Here is a 20,060-nt window from a genome sequence, read left to right on the forward strand (position 1 = left end):
GCTGTCTTCAAGGACGAAACCGGAAGCATCATGGAGAATAGCATGCAATCTTAAAATTTTGTATGATTTGAAATATTTGTCAAGTGTAGAATTGTCAATGCCAATGAGACCCCCATAGGGTCTTTACTTCAAGGCAATATCCAAATCTAGATCAGGATCCAGGTAAAAACAAGTTGCTAAGAAATACAGATACCTTTCACTATACCCTGAATATTCTATTTTCACTTCAAGATATAGCTCGTGAATACTTTTTAAATCTAACGTTGCAATCGTTGCCATTGAGCGCTCCTTGTGAAATGACACTTTAAGCCTAATCACCCAATTTTTGTTGTTAAGCAAAGAGGTAGATACATAGAAAACAAAAAAATATTGAGAAAGAAATTGCAATTTATTCCGACCAAACCTGTTTCAATAGTTTTCAACGATGACCCAATTACGATCCCCCTATCCAACCCTATACTGTTATGCCCGCTTAGGATAATCCCGTTTAATCCCATGTTTATTCTTCGTAAAAACACCCGCTTGAAATGATCCCATATATTCCCATGTTTAAGGATCGAAAAAAAATACCCACTTAGAGAAACCACCTATATTCCCATATTTAAGTATCGTAAAAGACCCAATTAAAATCACCCAACTATATTCCCATGTTTAAGTATCACATGATCACCCTCTCACCGTGACCTCCTGAAATCACATATTCAAGATCTAGGAATGCCCACTCATGATCACTCCCTATATTCCCATGTTTAGTGTCGCATAAATACCCCCCCCCGCTCTTAACTCTCTTATTATTTACTACTAGTGCAACTGTAGTACAACATTATAAATTTCATATAAAAAATAAAAGATTTCAGAAAAATATAATGTTGACGAATTTAAGAAATTTTATTAAACTTCAAATAAAATTGTACAAATGTAGGCCAAACGCAATGAATTGGATAGGAAAAAGCAGGACAAATTTATCAACTTGCTTTCTATTAGTTTTAATTTTTTATCAATTTGCAGTTAAATTTATTGAAAAAAGAAAAAAAAGTAAACCGCAATGAAGGAAAACTGCAGCACAACTCTATACAACTTTGTCTTGAAAATTCCTACAAAGACCGATAAAATATGTAAACTTCGTATACTTCGCTATGAGATGCATATCAAAAACATTCTGACTTGGTTTAGCAATAAGCCAATCTATCCCCTCGTCAACTAAATTGATTGATCAATTGGGGTTTTACGAACTTGAAACTAAATTCGAAAGCCGCATAATACCACAAACAAGTGAGTGACTGAAAACGTCTTAAAAATGAAAATTACAGAATGTAGGCTAATTGATTGTAATATTTCAGCAAAAGTTCTAGCAATTTTGTTCAAGTTAACTCGATACAGCAAGTAAAACGATTATCAGATGCTTATGGTAAAAACAGTTCGTGAACTTCTTCCATAACCGTAAAATTTTGTTAACATAAATGTGAACAATCCTAAAAGTTTGATTGATTTATCAAAAGGAAAGCAGACTAGCATTGAATTGGATAAAAAAATGCAAAAAAAATCAATTTTCTTTCTATTAGTTTTAATATTTTATTAGTTTGCTGTTGAATTTTTTGAAAAAAGAACAGCAAATTAAATAGCAATGGAGGCAAACTGCACAAAAAGTCTGAACAATTATGACTCATATCATCCATTTTTGTCCAACACTCCCTAAAATGAAAAAAATGATCACACTAAAAAACACCAAAACAATTCCTCTGCAGAAAATATAAAATGCATTAAAACTTCGGTACTTAAAAATGGCTTCAGTTAAATAGAAGTGCTCATAAAGTAATAACATGCAGAGAGATAGACATTTTCTGGCAAAGTTGACAAACTTTAAAAACTCCCAAAGAGACTGATAAAGTTTGTAAGTTTTGTATACTTCGCTTTGAGATGCATATCGAAATCTTTCTGACAAGGTTGAGCAGTTAGCCAACTTATCTCCTCATCAACTAAATTCATTGATCAATTGGGGTTTTAAAAAATCGAAATTAAATTCCAAAGTTGCATAAAACCACAATTGGTGAGTGACTAAAAACATCTCATAAAAGAATGTTACGGAATTTAGGCTAATTCATTGTAATATTTTAGCACAACTTCTAGCAATTTTGTTACAGCTAGCTCAATACAACAAAAAAAAACAAGAATCAGATGCATATGGTAAATAAACTTCATAAAACTCTTCCAATGCCGTAAAATTTTGTTAACATAAACTTGATCAAGCTTGATTGTTTGATTGATTTATCAAGATGAAAGCAGACCAGCATTGAATTTCATAGGAAAAAGCAAAAAAAAACATTTTTCTTTCTATTAGTTTTAATATTTCATTAGTTTGCCGTTTAATTTTTTGAAAAAAAGACAGCAAATTAAAACGCAAGGGAGGCAAACTGCATAAAAAGTCTAAACAATTATGACTCATATCATCTAATTTTGTCCCACACTCCTAAAATGAAAAAAAACTATCACATTAAACAAACACTAAAACAATTCCACTGCAGGAAGTACAAAATGCAATAAAACTTTGGTACTTAAAAATGGCTTCAATAAAATAAAAGTGCTCATAAATTAATAACATGCAGAGAGATAGACATTTTCTGGCAAAATTGGCAAACTTTAAAAATTCCCAAAAAGACCGATAAAGTATGTAAGTTTTGTATACTTCGCCATGAGATGCATATCAAAATCTTTCTGACATGGTTTAGCAGTTAGCCAACCTATCCCCTCATCAATTAAATTGATTGATCAATTGGGGTTTTAAAAACTTGAAATTAAATTCAAAAGCCGAACAAAACCACAAACAAGTGAATGACTGAAAACATCTTATAAAGGAAAGCTACAGAATGTAGGCTAATTCATTGTAATGTTTTAGCAAAAGTTCTAGCAATTTTGTTCCACTTAATTTGATACAACAAGTAAAACGATTATCAAATGCATATGGTAAAAATCAGTTCGTAAAGTTCGTCCATAACCGTAAAAATTTATATACATATATCTGAACAATCCTGAAATTTGATTGATTTATCAAGGTGAAAGCAGACTAGGTGAATTGGATAGGAAAAAGCAAAAAAAATACCAATCTTTTTTCTACTAGTTTCAATATTTTTCAGTGTTTTGTTTTATTTTTTGAAAAAGAGACAGCAATTTAAACCGCAATGGAGACAAACTGCATGAAAATTCTAAACAATTATGACTCATATCATCTATTTTTGTCACACACTCCCTAAAATGAAAAGAATGATCACATTAAAAAACACCAAGACATTTCCAATAACGAAAGTGCAAATTGAATTGTAATTTCGGTACTTCAAAAGGGCTTCGATTAAATAAAAGTGCTAATACAGTAATAACCTTGAACAATCACTCACGCAGAGAGATAGACAATTTCTGAAAAAGTTGAAAAACATTAAAAAATTTTCCTAAGAAGACAGATGAAATATGTAACTTTCGTACACTTCGCTAGGAGATGCATATCAAAATCATTCTGGCATTGTTTGGCAGTCAGCCAACTTATCCCCTCATCAACTAAATTGATGGATCAATTTGTGTTTTAAAAACTTGAAATTAAATTCGAAAGCTGCATAAAACCACAAACAGATGAATGACTGAAATAATCGTGATAAAGAAAGTAACAGAATGTAGGCTAATTCATTGCAATTTTTTAGCAAAAGTTCTAATAATTTTCTTCAGTTAACTCGTTACAACAAATAGAACGGGTATCAGCAGCATAAGGTAAAAAGAAACTACTAAAAATCTGCCAAAAATGTAAAATTTTGTTAAATCAAATCTGAACAATCTTAAAACTTTGATTGATTTATCAAAGTGAAAGCAGACTAGCAACAAATAGGTTAGGAAAAGCCCAGAAAAAGTATCAATTTTCATTCTATTAGTTTTAATATTTTATTAATTGGCTTCTTAAGTTTGATTGATTTATCAAGGTGAAAGTAGACTAGCATTGAATTGGATAGGAAAAAGCAAAAAAATACCACTCTTTTTCTATTAGTTTTAATATTTTTCAGTTTATTGTTTTATTTTTTGAAAAAGAGACAGCAATTTAAACCGCAATGGAGACAAACTGCATGAAAATTCTAAACAATTATGACTCATATCATCTATTTTTGTCACACACTCCCTAAAATGAAAAGAAAGATCACATTAAAAAACACCAAGACATTTCCAATAACGAAAGTGCAAATTGAATTGTAATTTCGGTACTTCAAAAGGGCTTCGATTAAATAAAAGTGCTAATACAGTAATAACCTTGAACAATCACTCACGCAGAGAGATAGACAATTTCTGAAAAAGTTGAAAAACATTAAAAAATTTTCCTAAGAAGACAGATGAAATATGTAACTTTCGTACACTTCGCTAGGAGATGCATATCAAAATCATTCTGGCATTGTTTGGCAGTCAGCCAACTTATCCCCTCATCAACTAAATTGATGGATCAATTTGTGTTTTAAAAACTTGAAATTAAATTCGAAAGCTGCATAAAACCACAAACAGATGAATGACTGAAATAATCATGATAAAGAAAGTAACAGAATGTAGGCTAATTCATTGCAATTTTTTAGCAAAAGTTCTAATAATTTTCTTCAGTTAACTCGTTACAACAAATAGAACGGGTATCAGCAGCATAAGGTAAAAAGAAACTACTAAAAATCTGCCAAAAATGTAAAATTTTGTTAAATCAAATCTGAACAATCTTAAAACTTTGATTGATTTATCAAAGTGAAAGCAGACTAGCAACAAATAGGTTAGGAAAAGCCCAGAAAAAGTATCAATTTTCATTCTATTAGTTTTAATATTTTATTAATTGGCTTCTTAAGTTTGATTGATTGATCAAGGTGAAAGCAGACTAGCATTGAATTGGATAGGAAAAAGCAAAATAAAAGAACAATTTTCTTTCTATCAGTTTTAATATTTTATTAGTTTGGCGTTTAATTTTTTGAAAAAAGGACAGCAAATTAAATCGCAATGGAAGCAAACTGCGCGGAAAAACTAAACAATTATGACTCATATCATCTAATTTTGTACATACTCCCCAAAATGAATAAAATGATCACATTAAAAAAACACCAAAACAATTCCACTGCAGAAAGCACAAAATGCAATAAAACTTTGGTACTTAAAAATGGCCTTAATTAAATAAAAGTGCTCATAAAGTAATAACATGCAGATAAAGAGACAATTTTTGGCGAAGTTGACGAACTTTAAAAATTCCCAAAAAGACCGATAAATTATGTAAGTTTTGTATACTTCGCTATGAGATGCATATCAAAATCTTTCTGACATGGTTTAGCAGTCAGCCAACCTATCCCCTCATCAACTAAATTGATTGATCAATTGGGGTTTTAAAAACTTGAAATTATATTCGAAAGCCGCATAAAACCACAAACAAGTGAATGACTGAAAACATCTTATAAATGAAAGTTACAGAATGTAGGCTAACTCATTGTAATATTTTAGCACAACTGCTAGCAATTTTGTTACAGCTAGCTCAATACAACAAAAAAAACAAATATCAGATGCATATGGTAAAAAAAACTTCCTAAAACTCTCCCAAAGCCGTAAAATTTTGTTAACGTAAACTTGAAAAAGCTTGAAAGTTTGATTGATTTATCAAGGTGAAAGCAGACTAGCATTGAATTGGATAGAAAAAGCAAAAAAAAAACATTTTTTTTCTATTACTTTTAATATTTTATTATTTTGCTGTTTAATTTTTTGAAAAAAGGACAGCAAATTAACTAGCAATGGAGGCAAACTGCACAAAAAGTCTAAACAATTATGACTCATATCATCAAATTTTGTCCCACACTCCCTAAAATGAAAAGAATGATCACATTAAGAAAACACCAAAACAATTCCACTGCAGAAAGTACAAAATGCAATAAAACTTTGGTACTTAAAAGTGGCTTCAATTAAATAAAAGTGCTCATAAAGTAATAACATGCAGAGAGATAGACATTTCCTGGCGAAGTTGACAAACTTTAAAAATGCCCAAAAAGACCGATAAAGTATGTAAGTTTTGTATACTTTGCTTTGAGATGCATATCAAAATATTTCTGACATGGTTGAGCAGTTAGCCAACCTATCTCCTCATCAACTAAATTGATTGATCAATTGGGGTTTTAAAAAATTGAAATTAAATTCCAAAGTTACATAAAACCACAATTGGTGAGTGACTAAAAACATCTCAAAAAAGAAAGTTACAGAATTTAGGCTAATTCATTGTCATATTTTGTTACAACTTTTAGCAATTTTGTTACAGCTAGCTCAATACAACAGAAAAAAACAAGTATCAGATGCATATGGTAAAAAATCTTCCTAAAACTCTTCCAATGCCGTAAAATTTTTTTAACATAAATTTGAACAATCCTGAAAGCTTGATTCATTTATCAAAGTGAAAGCAGACTAGCATTGAATTGGATGAAAAAACAAGAAAAAATCAATTTTCTTTCTATTAGTTTTAACATTTTATTAGTTTACTGTTTAATTTTTTGAAAAACGGACAGCAAATTAAATCGCAATGGAGGCAAACTGCACGAAAAAACTAAACAATTATGACTCATATCATGTAATTTTGTCCAACACTCCCTAAAATGAAAAGAATGATCATACTAAAAAAACACCAAAACAATTCCACTGCAGAAAATATAAAATGCAATAAAACTTTGGTACTTAAAAATGGCTTCAATTAATTAAAAGTGCTCATAAAGTAATAACATGCAGAGAGATAGACAATTTCTGGCAAAGTTGACAATCTTTAAAAACTCCCAAAGAGACCGATAAAGTTTGTAAGTTTTGTATACTTCGCTTTGAGATGCATATCGAAATCTTTCTGACATGGTTGAGCAGTTAGCCAACTTATCTCCTCATCAATTAAATTCATTGATCAATTGGGGTTTTAAAAAATTGAAATTAAATTCAAAAGCCGAACAAAACCACAAACAAGTGAATGACTGAAAACATCTTATAAAGGAAAGCTACAGAATGTAGGCTAATTCATTGTAATGTTTTAGCAAAAGTTCTAGCAGTTTTGTTCCACTTAATTTGATACAACAAGTAAAACGATTATCAAATGCATATGGTAAAAATCAGTTGGTAAAGTTCGTCCATAACCGTAAATATTTATTTACATAAATCTGAACAATCCTGAAATTTGTTTGATTTATCGAGGTGAAAGCAGACTAGCATTGAATTGGATAGGAAAAAGCAAAAAAATACCAATCTTTTTTCTACTAGTTTTAAAATTTTTCAGTGTTTTGTTTTATGTTTTGAAAAAGGGACAGCAAATTAACTAGCAATGGAGGCAATCTGCACAAAAAGTCTAAACAATTATGACTCCTATCATCAAATTTTGTCCCACACTCCCTAAAATGAAAAGAATGATCACATTAAGAAAACACCAAAACAATTCCACTGCAGAAAGTACCAAAATGCAATAAAACTTTGGTACTTAAAAATGGCTTCAATTAAATAAAAGTGCTCATAAAGTAATAACATGCAGAGAGATAGACATTTCCTGGCGAAGTTGACAAACTTTAAAAATGCCCAAAAAGACCGATAAAGTATGTAAGTTTTGTATACTTCGCTTTGAGATGCATATCAAAATATTTCTGACATCGTTGAGCAGTTAGCCAACCTATGTCTTCATCAACTAAATTGATTGATCAATTGGGGTTTTAAAAAACTGAAATTAAATTCCAAAGATACATAAAACCACAATTGGTGAGTGACTAAAAACATCTCAAAAAAGAAAGTTACAGAATTTAGGCTAATTCATTGTCATATTTTGTTACAACTTTTAGCAATTTTGTTACAGCTAGCTCAATACAACAGAAAAAAACAAGTATCAGATGCATATGGTAAAAAATCTTCCTAAAACTCTTCCAATGCCGTAAAATTTTTTTAACATAAACTTGAACAATCCTGAAATTTGATTCATTTATCAAAGTGAAAGCAGACTAGCATTGAATTGGATGAAAAAACAAGAAAAAATCAATTTTCTTTCTATTAGTTTTAACATTTTATTAGTTTACTGTTTAATTTTTTGAAAAACGGACAGCAAATTAAATCGCAATGGAGGCAAACTGCACGAAAAAACTAAACAATTATGACTCATATCATGTAATTTTGTCCAACACTCCCTAAAATGAAAAGAATGATCATACTAAAAAAACACCAAAACAATTCCACTGCAGAAAATATAAAATGCAATAAAACTTTGGTACTTAAAAATGGCTTCAATTAATTAAAAGTGCTCATAAAGTAATAACATGCAGAGAGATAGACAATTTCTGGCAAAGTTGACAAACTTTAAAAACTCCCAAAGAGACCGATAAAGTTTGTAAGTTTTGTATACTTCGCTTTGAGATGCATATCGAAATCTTTCTGACATGGTTGAGCAGTTAGCCAACTTATCTCCTCATCAATTAAATTCATTGATCAATTGGGGTTTTAAAAAATTGAAATTAAATTCAAAAGCCGAACAAAACCACAAACAAGTGAATGACTGAAAACATCTTATAAAGGAAAGCTACAGAATGTAGGCTAATTCATTGTAATGTTTTAGCAAAAGTTCTAGCAGTTTTGTTCCACTTAATTTGATACAACAAGTAAAACGATTATCAAATGCATATGGTAAAAATCAGTTGGTAAAGTTCGTCCATAACCGTAAATATTTATTTACATAAATCTGAACAATCCTGAAATTTGTTTGATTTATCGAGGTGAAAGCAGACTAGCATTGAATTGGATAGGAAAAAGCAAAAAAATACCAATCTTTTTTCTACTAGTTTTAATATTTTTCAGTGTTTTGTTTTATGTTTTGAAAAAGGGACAGCAAATTAACTAGCAATGGAGGCAATCTGCACAAAAAGTCTAAACAATTATGACTCCTATCATCAAATTTTGTCCCACACTCCCTAAAATGAAAAGAATGATCACATTAAGAAAACACCAAAACAATTCCACTGCAGAAAGTACCAAAATGCAATAAAACTTTGGTACTTAAAAATGGCTTCAATTAAATAAAAGTGCTCATAAAGTAATAACATGCAGAGAGATAGACATTTCCTGGCGAAGTTGACAAACTTTAAAAATGCCCAAAAAGACCGATAAAGTATGTAAGTTTTGTATACTTCGCTTTGAGATGCATATCAAAATATTTCTGACATCGTTGAGCAGTTAGCCAACCTATGTCTTCATCAACTAAATTGATTGATCAATTGGGGTTTTAAAAAACTGAAATTAAATTCCAAAGATACATAAAACCACAATTGGTGAGTGACTAAAAACATCTCAAAAAAGAAAGTTACAGAATTTAGGCTAATTCATTGTCATATTTTGTTACAACTTTTAGCAATTTTGTTACAGCTAGCTCAATACAACAGAAAAAAACAAGTATCAGATGCATATGGTAAAAAATCTTCCTAAAACTCTTCCAATGCCGTAAAATTTTTTTAACATAAACTTGAACAATCCTGAAAGCTTGATTCATTTATCAAAGTGAAAGCAGACTAGCATTGAATTGGATGAAAAAACAAGAAAAAATCAATTTTCTTTCTATTAGTTTTAACATTTTATTAGTTTACTGTTTAATTTTTTGAAAAACGGACAGCAAATTAAATCGCAATGGAGGCAAACTGCACGAAAAAACTAAACAATTATGACTCATATCATGTAATTTTGTCCAACACTCCCTAAAATGAAAAGAATGATCATAATAAAAAAAACACCAAAACAATTCCACTGCAGAAAATATAAAATGCAGTAAAACTTTGGTACTTAAAAATGGCTTCAATTAATTAAAAGTGCTCATAAAGTAATAACATGCAGAGAGATAGACAATTTCTGGCAAAGTTGACAAACTTTAAAAACTCCCAAAGAGACCGATAAAGTTTGTAAGTTTTGTATACTTCGCTTTGAGATGCATATCGAAATCTTTCTGACATGGTTGAGCAGTTAGCCAACTTATCTCCTCATCAATTAAATTCATTGATCAATTGGGGTTTTAAAAAATTGAAATTAAATTCAAAAGCCGAACAAAACCACAAACAAGTGAATGACTGAAAACATCTTATAAAGGAAAGCTACAAAATGTAGGCTAATTCATTGTAATGTTTTAGCAAACGTTCTAGCAGTTTTGTTCCACTTAATTTGATACAACAAGTAAAACGATTACCAGATGCATATGGTAAAAATCAGTTCGTAAAGTTCGTCCATAACCGTAAATATTTATTTACATAAATCTGAACAATCCTGAAATTTGTTTGATTTATCAAGGTGAAAGCAGACTAGCATTGAATTGGATAGGAAAAAGCAAAAAAATACCAATCTTTTTCTACTAGTTTTAATATTTTTCAGTGTTTTGTTTTATGTTTTGAAAAAGGGACAGCAAATTAACTAGCAATGGAGGCAAACTGCACAAAAAGTCTAAACAATTATGACTCATATCATCAAATTTTGTCCCACACTCCCTAAAATGAAAAGAATGATCACATTAAGAAAACACCAAAACAATTCCACTGCAGAAAGTACAAAATGCAATAAAACTTTGGTACTTAAAAATGGCTTCAATTAAATAAAAGTGCTCATAAAGTAATAACATGCAGAGAGATAGACATTTCCTGGTGAAGTTGACAAACTTTAAAAATGCCCAAAAAGACCGATAAAGTATGTAAGTTTTGTATACTTCGCTTTGAGATGCATATCAAAATATTTCTGACATGGTTGAGCAGTTAGCCAACCTATCTCCTCATCAACTAAATTGATTGATCAATTGGGGTTTTAAAAAATTGAAATTAAATTCCAAAGTTACATAAAACCACAATTGGTGAGTGACTAAAAACATCTCAAAAAAGAAAGTTACAGAATTTAGGCTAATTCATTGTCATATTTTGTTACAACTTTTAGCAATTTTGTTACAGCTAGCTCAATACAACAGAAAAAAACAAGTATCAGATGCATATGGTAAAAAATCTTCCTAAAACTCTTCCAATGCCGTAAAATTTTTTTAACATAAACTTGAACAATCCTGAAAGCTTGATTCATTTATCAAAGTGAAAGCAGACTAGCATTGAATTGGATGAAAAAACAAGAAAAAATCAATTTTCTTTCTATTAGTTTTAACATTTTATTAGTTTACTGTTTAATTTTTTGAAAAACGGACAGCAAATTAAATCGCAATGGAGGCAAACTGCACGAAAAAACTAAACAATTATGACTCATATCATGTAATTTTGTCCAACACTCCCTAAAATGAAAAGAATGATCATAATAAAAAAACACCAAAACAATTCCACTGCAGAAAATATAAAATGCAGTAAAACTTTGGTACTTAAAAATGGCTTCAATTAATTAAAAGTGCTCATAAAGTAATAACATGCAGAGAGATAGACAATTTCTGGCAAAGTTGACAAACTTTAAAAACTCCCAAAGAGACCGATAAAGTTTGTAAGTTTTGTATACTTCGCTTTGAGATGCATATCGAAATCTTTCTGACATGGTTGAGCAGTTAGCCAACTTATCTCCTCATCAATTAAATTCATTGATCAATTGGGGTTTTAAAAAATTGAAATTAAATTCAAAAGCCGAATAAAACCACAAACAAGTGAATGACTGAAAACATCTTATAAAGGAGCGCTACAGAATGTAGGCTAATTCATTGTAATGTTTTAGCAAAAGTTCTAGCAGTTTTGTTCCACTTAATTTGATACAACAAGTAAAACGATTACCAGATGCATATGGTAAAAATCAGTTCGTAAAGTTCGTCCATAACCGTAAAAATTTATTTACATAAATCTGAACAATCCTGAAATTTGTTTGATTTATCAAGGTGAAAGCAGACTAGCATTGAATTGGATAGGAAAAAGCAAAAAAATACCAATTTTTTTTCTACTAGTTTTAATATTTTTCAGTGTTTTGTTTTATGTTTTGAAAAAGGGACAGCAAATTAAACCGAAATGGAGACAAACTGCATGAAAATTCTAAACAGTTATGACTCATATCATCTAATTTTGTCCCACACTCCCTAAAATGAATAAAATTATCACATTAAACAAACACTAAAACAATTCCATTGCAGGAAGTACAAAATTCAAAGAAACTTTGGTACTTAAAAATGGCTTCAATAAAATAAAAGTGCCCATAACTTAATAACATGCAGAGAGATAGACATTTTCTGGCGAAGTTGGCAAACTTTAAAAATTCCCAAAAAGACCGATAAAGTATGTAAGTTTTGTATACTTCGCCATGAGATGCATATCAAAATCTTTCTGACATGGTTTAGCAGTTAGCCAACCTATCCCCTCATCAAATAAATTGATTGATCAATTGGGGTTTTAAAAACTTGAAATTAAAATCAAAAGCCGAATAAAACCACAAACAAGTGAATGACTGAAAACATCTTATAAAGGAAAGCTACAGAATGTAGGCTAATTCATTGTAATGTTTTAGCAAAAGTTCTAGCAGTTTTGTTCCACTTAATTTGATACAACAAGTAAAACGATTACCAGATGCATATGGTAAAAATCAGTTCGTAAAGTTCGTCCATAACCGTAAATATTTATTTTCATAAATCTGAAAAATCCTGAAATTTGTTTGATTTATCAAGGTGAAAGCAGACTAGCATTGAATTGGATAGGAAAAAGCAAAAAAATACCAATCTCTTTTCTACTAGTTTTAATATTTTTCAGTGTTTTGTTTTATGTTTTGAAAAAGGGACAGCAAATTAAACCGAAATGGAGACAAACTGCATGAAAATTCTAAACAGTTATGACTCATATCATCTAATTTTGTCCCACACTCCCTAATATGAATAAAATTATCACATTAAACAAACACTAAAACAATTCCATTGCAGGAAGTACATAATTCAAAAAAACTTTGGTACTTAAAAATGGCTTCAATTAATTAAAAGTGCCCATAAATTAATAACATGCAGAGAGATAGACATTTTTTGGCGAAGTTGGCAAACTTTAAAAACTCCCAAAGAGACCGATAAAGTATGTAAGTTTTGTATACTTCGCCATGAGATGCATATCAAAATCTTTCTGACATGGTTTAGCAGTTAGCCAACCTATCCCCTCATCAAATAAATTGATTGATCAATTGGGGTTTTAAAAACTTGAAATTAAAATCAAAAGCCGAATAAAACCACAAACAAGTGAATGACTGAAAACATCTTATAAAGGAAAGCTACAGAATGTAGGCTAATTCATTGTAATGTTTTAGCAAAAGTTCTAGCAGTTTTGTTCCACTTAATTTGATACAACAAGTAAAACGATTACCAGATGCATATGGTAAAAATCAGTTCGTAAAGTTCGTCAATAACCGTAAATATTTATTTACATAAATCTGAACAATCCTGAAATTTGATTGATTTATCAAGGTGAAGGCAGACTAGCATTGAATTGGATAGGAAAAAGCAAAAAAAATACCAATCTTTTTTCTACTAGTTTTAATATTTTTTAGTGTTTTTTTTTTGAAAAAGGGACAGCAAATTAAACCGAAATGGAGACAAACTGCATGAGAATTCTAAACAGTTATGATTCATATCATCTATTTTTGTCACACACTCCCTAAAATGAAAACAATGATCACCTTAAAAAACACCAAGACAATTCCAATAACGAAAGTACAAAACGAATTGTAATTTCGGTACTTCAAAAGGGCTTCAATTAAATAAAAGTTCTAATACAGTAATAACCTTGAACAATCACTCACACAGAGAGATAGACAATTTCTGAAAAACTTGAAAAACATTAAAAAAATTTCCTAAGAAGACAGATGAAATATGTAAGTTTCGTACACTTCGCTAGGAGATGCATATCAAAATCATTCTGGCATGGTTTAGCAGTTATCCAATTTATCTCCTCATGAACTAAATTGATTGATCAATTGGTGTTTTAAAAACTTGAAATTAAATTCGAAAGCTGCATAAAACCACAAACAGATGAATGACTGAAATAATCTTGATAAAGAAAGTAACAGAATGTAGGCTAATTCATTGCAATTTTTTAGCAAAAGTTCTAATAATTTTGTTCAGTTAACTCGTAACAACAAATAGAACGGGTATCAGCAGCTATATATTTTGAAATATGTAAAATATGAGTTGCATATCAAAATCATTAGGACATGTTTTAGCAGTTAGCCAATCTATCCCCTCGTCAACTAAATTGATTGATCGATTGGGGGTTTCAATGCTTGAAATTAATTTCGAAAGCCGCATAAAACCACAATTATGTGACTGACTAAAAACATCTACTAAAAGAAAGTTACAGAAAGAAGGCTAATTCACTGTAAGGTTTTGGCAAAATTTCTAGCAATTTTGTTCTGTTAACTCGATACAACAAATAGAACAATTATCAGAAGCGTATGGTAAAAAAAGTCCTAAAACTCTTCCATAGCCGCCAATTTTTGTTAACCTAAATCTGAAAAATCTTGAAATTTTGATTGATTTATCAAAGTGAAAGCAGACTAGCAACAAATAGGTGAGGAAAAGCCCAGAAAAAGTATCAATTTTCATTCTATTAGTTTTAATATTTTTTTAATTGGCTTCTTAAGTTTGATTGATTGATCAAGGTGAAAGCAGACTTGCATTGAATTGGATAGGAAAAAGCAAAAAAAGAACAATTTTCTCTCTATCAGTTTTAATATTTTATTAGTTTGACGTTTAATTTTTTGAAAAAAGGACAGCAAATTAAATCGCAATGGAGGCAAACTGCACCAAAAAACTAGACAATTATGACTCATATCATCTAATTTTGCCCATACTCCCCAAAATGAATAAAATGATCACATTAAAAAAACACCAAAACAATTCCACTGCAGAAAGCACAAAATGCAAAAAAACTTTTGTACTTAAAAATGGCTCCAATTAAATAAAAATGCTCATAAAGTAATAACATGCAGATAAATAGACAATTTTTGGCGAAGTTGACAAACTTTAAAAACTCCCGAAAAGACCGATAAAGTATGTAAGTTTTGTATACTTCGCTTTGAAATGCATATCGAAATCTTTCTGACATGGTTGAGCAGTTAGCCAACCTATCTCCTCATCAACTAAATTGATTGATCAATTGGGGTTTTAAAAACTTGAAATTATATTCGAAAGCTGCATAAAACCACAAACAAGTGAATGACTGAAAACATCTTATAATTGCAAGTTACAGAATGAGGGCTAATTCATTGTAAAATTCTAGCAAAAGCTCTAGCAATTTTGTTCCACTTAACTTGATACAACAAGTAAAACGATTATCAGATGCATATGGTAAAAAACAGTTCGTAAAAATCTTCCATAACCGTAGAAATTTATTATTATAAATCTGAACAATCCTGAAAATTTGACTGATTTATCAAGGTGAAAGCAGACTAGCATTGAATTGGATAGAAAAAAGCAAAGGGACAATTTTCTTTCTATCAGTTTTAATTAATATTTTATTAGTTTGCTGTTTAATTTTTTGAAAAAAAGACAGCAAATTAAATCGCAATGCAGGCAAACTGCACGAAAAAACTAAACAATTATGACTCATATCATATAATTTTATCCAACACTCCCTAAAATGAAAAAAATGATCACACTAAAAAAACCAAAACAATTCCACTGCAGAAAGTACAAAGTGCAATAAAACTTTGGTACTTAAAAATGGCTTCAATTAAATAAAAGTGCTCATAAAGTAATAACATGCAGAGAGATAGACATATTCTGGCGGAGTTGACAAACTTTAAAAACTCCCGAAAAGACCGATAAAGTATGTAAGTTTTGTATACTTCGCTTTGAGTTGCATATCGAAATCTTTCTGACATTGTTTAGCAGTTAGCCAACCTATCCCCTCATCAAATAAATTGATTGATCAATTGGGGTTTTAAAAACTTGAAATTAAAATCAAAAGCCGAATAAAACCACAAACAAGTGAATGACTGAAAATATCTTATAAATGAAAGTTACAGAATGTAGGCTAATTCATTGTAATATTTTAGCAAAAGTGATAGCAATTTTGTTCCACTTAACTTGATACAGTAAATAAAACGATTATCAGATGCATATGGTAAAAAACAGTTCGTAAAAATCTTCCATCACCGTAAAATTTCATTAGCATAAATCTGAACAATCCTGAAAGTATGATTGATTTATCAAGGTTAAAGCAGACTAGCATTGAATTCGATAGGAAAAAGCAAACAAAAATACCAATTTTTTTCTATTAATTTTTTGATATTTTTCAGTTTATTGTTTTATTTTTTGAAAAAAGGACAGCAAAATAAACCGCAATAGAGGCAAACTGAACGAAAATTCTAAACAATTATGACTCATATCATCTAATTTTGTCCCACACTCCCTAAAATGAAAAAAAAAATTATCACATTAAGAAAACACCAAAACAATTCCACTGCAGAAAGTACAAAATGCAATGAAACTTTGGTACCTAAAAATGGCTTCAATTAATAAAAAGTGCTCATAAAGTAATAACATGCAGAGAGATAGACATTTTCTGGCGAAGTTAACAAAATTTAAAAATTCCAAAAAAGACCGATAAAGTGGGTAAGTTTTGTATACTACGCTATGAGATGCATATCAAAATCATTCTGACATGGTTAAGCAGTTAGCCAGCCTATCCCCTCATCAACTAATTTGATTGATCAATTGGTGTTTTAAAAACTTGAAATTAAAATCAAAAACCGAATAAAACCACAAACAAGTGAATGACTGAAAACGTCTTATAAAGGAAAGCTACAGAATGTAGGCTAATTCATTGTAATTTTTTAGCAAAAGTTCTAGCAGTTTTGTTCCACTTAATTTGATACAACAAGTAAAACGATTACCAGATGCATATGGTAAAAATCAGTTCGTAAAGTTCGTCCATAATCGTAAATATTTATTTACATAAATCTGAACAATCCTGAAATTTGATTGATTTATCAAAGTGAAAGCAGACTAGCATTGAATTGGATAAAATAAGCAAGAAAAAAATCAATTTTCTTTCTATTAGTTTTAATATTTTATTAGTTTACTGTTTAATTTTTTGAAAAAAGGACAGCAAATTAAATCGCAATGGAGGCAAACTGCACGAAAAAACTAAACGATAATGACTCATATCATCTAATTTTGTCCAACACTCCCTAATATGAAAAAAATGATCATACTAAAAAACACCAAACCAATTCCACCGCAGAAAGTACAAAATGCAATAAAACTTTGGTACTTAAAAATGGCTTCAATTAGATAAAAGTGCTCATAAAGTAATAACGTGCAGAGAGATAGACATTTTTTGGCGAAGTTGACAAACTTTAAGAATTCCCAAAAAGACCGATAAAGTATGTAAGTTTTGTATACTTCGCTATGAGATGCATATCAAAATCTTTCTGACATGGTTTAGCAGTTAGCCAACCTATCCCCTAATCAACTAAATTGATTGATCAATTGGGGTTTTAAGAACTTGAAATAATATTCGAAAGCCGCATAAAACCACAAACAAGTGAATGACTGAAAATATCTTATAAATGAAAGTTACAGAATGTAGGCTAATTCATTGTAATGTTTTAGCAAAAGTGATAGCAATTTTGTTCCACTTAACTTGATACAACATATAAAACGATTATCAGATGCATATGGTAAAAAACAGTTCGTAAAGTTCTTCAATCACCGTAAAATTTTATTAACGTAAATCTGAACAATCCTGAAAGTATGATTGATTTATCAAGGTTAAAGCAGACTAGCATTGAATTTTATAGGAAAAAGCAAACAAAAATACCAATTTTTTCTAATAATTTTTTGATATTTTTCAGTTTATTGTTTTATTTTTTGAAAAAAGGACAGCAAAATAAACCGCAATAGAGGCAAACTGAACGAAAATTCTAAACAATTATGACTCATATCATCTAATTTTGTCCTACACTCCCTAAAATGAAAAAAAAAATTATCACATTAAGAAAACACCAAAACAATTCCACTGCAGAAAGTACAAAATGCAATGAAACTTTGGTACCTAAAAATGGCTTCAATTAATAAAAAGTGCTCATAAAGTAATAACATGCAGAGAGATAGACATTTTCTGGCGAAGTTAACAAAATTTAAAAATTCCCAAAAAGACCGAAAAAGTGGGTAAGTTTTGTATACTACGCTATGAGATGCATATCAAAATCATTCTGACATGGTTAAGCAGTTAGCCAGCCTATCCCCTCATCAACTAATTTGATTGATCAATTGGGGTTTTAAAAACTTGAAATTAAATTCGAAAACCGCATAAATTCACAAACAAGTGAATGACTGAAAACATCTTATAAATGAAAGCTACAGAATGTAGGCTAATTCATTGTAATGTTTTAGCAAAAGTTCTAGCAGTTTTGTTCCACTTAATTTGATACAACAAATAAAACGATTACCAGATGCATATGGTAAAAATCAGTTCGTAAAGTTCGTCAATAACCGTAAATATTTATTAACATAAATCTGAACAATCCTGAATTTTGATTGATTTATCAAGGTGAAAGCCGACTAGCATTGAATTGGATAGGAAAAAGCAAAAAATACCAATCTTTTTTCTATTAGTATTAATATTTTTCAGTTTTTTGTTTTATTTTTTGAAAAAAGGACAGCAAATTAAACCGCAATGGAGGCAAACTGCACAAAAATTCTAAACAATTATGACTCATATCATCTATTTTTGTCCCACACTCCCTAAAATGAAAAGAATGATCACATTAAAAAACACCAAGACAATTCCAATAACGAAAGTACAAATTGAAAGGTAAATTTGGTACTTCAAAAGGGCTTCAATTAAATAAAAGTGCTTATACAGTAATAACATTGAACTATCAGTCACGCAGAGAGATAGACAATTTCTGAAAAAGTTGAAAAACATTAAAAAAAACTTCCTAAGAAGACAGATGAAAAATGTAAGTTTCGTACACTTCGCTAGGAGATGCATATCAAAATCATTCTGGCATTGTTTAGCATTCAGCCAACTTATCCCCTCATTAACTAAATTTATGGATCAATTGGTGTTTTAAAAACTTGAAATTAAATTCGAAAGCTGCATTAAACCACAAACAGATGAATGACTGAAAATATCTTGATAAAGTTACAGAATGTAGGCTAATTCATTGTAATATTTTAGCAGAAATTCTAATAATTTTGTTCAGTTAACTTGTTACAACAAATGGAACGGGTATCAGCAGCATATGGTAAAAAAACTACTAAAAATCTTCCATAAATGTAAAATTTTGTTAAATTAAATCTGAACAATCTTGAAACTTTGATTGATTTATCAAAGTGAAAGCAGACTAGCAACAAATAGGTTAGGAAAAGCCCAGAAAAAATATCAATTTTCTTTCTATTAGTTTTAATATTTTATTAGTTGGCTTCTTAAGTTTGATTGATTTATCAAGGTGAAAGCAGACTAGAATTGAATTGGATAGAAAAAAGCAAAAGAAATAACTTTCTTTCTATCAGTTTTATTATTTTATTAGTTTGCTGTTTAATTTTTTGAAAAAAAGGACAGCAAATAAAATCGCAATGGAGGCAAATTGCACGAAAAAACTAAACAACTATGACTCATATCATCTAACTTTCTCCAACACTCCCTAAAATGAAAAAAATGATCACACTAAAAAAACACCAAAACAATTCCACTGCAGAAAGTTCAAAATGCAATAAAACTTTGGTACTAAAAAAGGGCTTCAATTAGATATAAATGCTCATAAACTAATAACATGCAGAGAGAGAGAGACATTTTTTGGCGAAGTTGACAAACTTTAAGATTTCCCAAAAAGACCGATAAAATATGTAGGTTTTGTATAGTTCGCTATGAGATGCATATCAAAATCTTTTTGACATGGTTTAGCAGTTAGCCAACCTATCCCCTAATCAACTAAATTGATTGATCAATTGGGGTTTTAAAAACTTGAAATAATATTTGAAAGCCGCATAAAACCACAAACAAGTGAATGACTGAAAATATCTTATAAATGAAAGTTACAGAATGTAGGCTAATTCATTGTAATATTTTAGCAAAAGTTCTAGCAATTTTGTTCCACTT

The 20,060-nt window shown here is 30.0% G+C and overlaps 1 protein-coding gene across 1 annotated transcript in view; it reads right to left on the reverse strand.

Moving 5' to 3' along the window:
• Positions 1-658: 658 nt before the first annotated feature.
• Positions 659-20,060, reverse strand: part of LOC142334810 (neuronal acetylcholine receptor subunit alpha-10-like) — a 76,052-nt gene continuing 56,650 nt past the window's right edge. The window contains exon 10 of the mRNA XM_075383135.1: positions 659-687. Coding sequence (XP_075239250.1) covers positions 659-687 — 29 coding nt within the window. The remainder of the gene's footprint in view (positions 688-20,060) is intronic.

This window comes from Convolutriloba macropyga, chromosome 2 (genome assembly GCF_964194025.1).
Source record: "Convolutriloba macropyga chromosome 2, txConMacr16.3, whole genome shotgun sequence".
NCBI classification, from domain to species: domain Eukaryota; kingdom Metazoa; phylum Xenacoelomorpha; order Acoela; family Convolutidae; genus Convolutriloba; species Convolutriloba macropyga.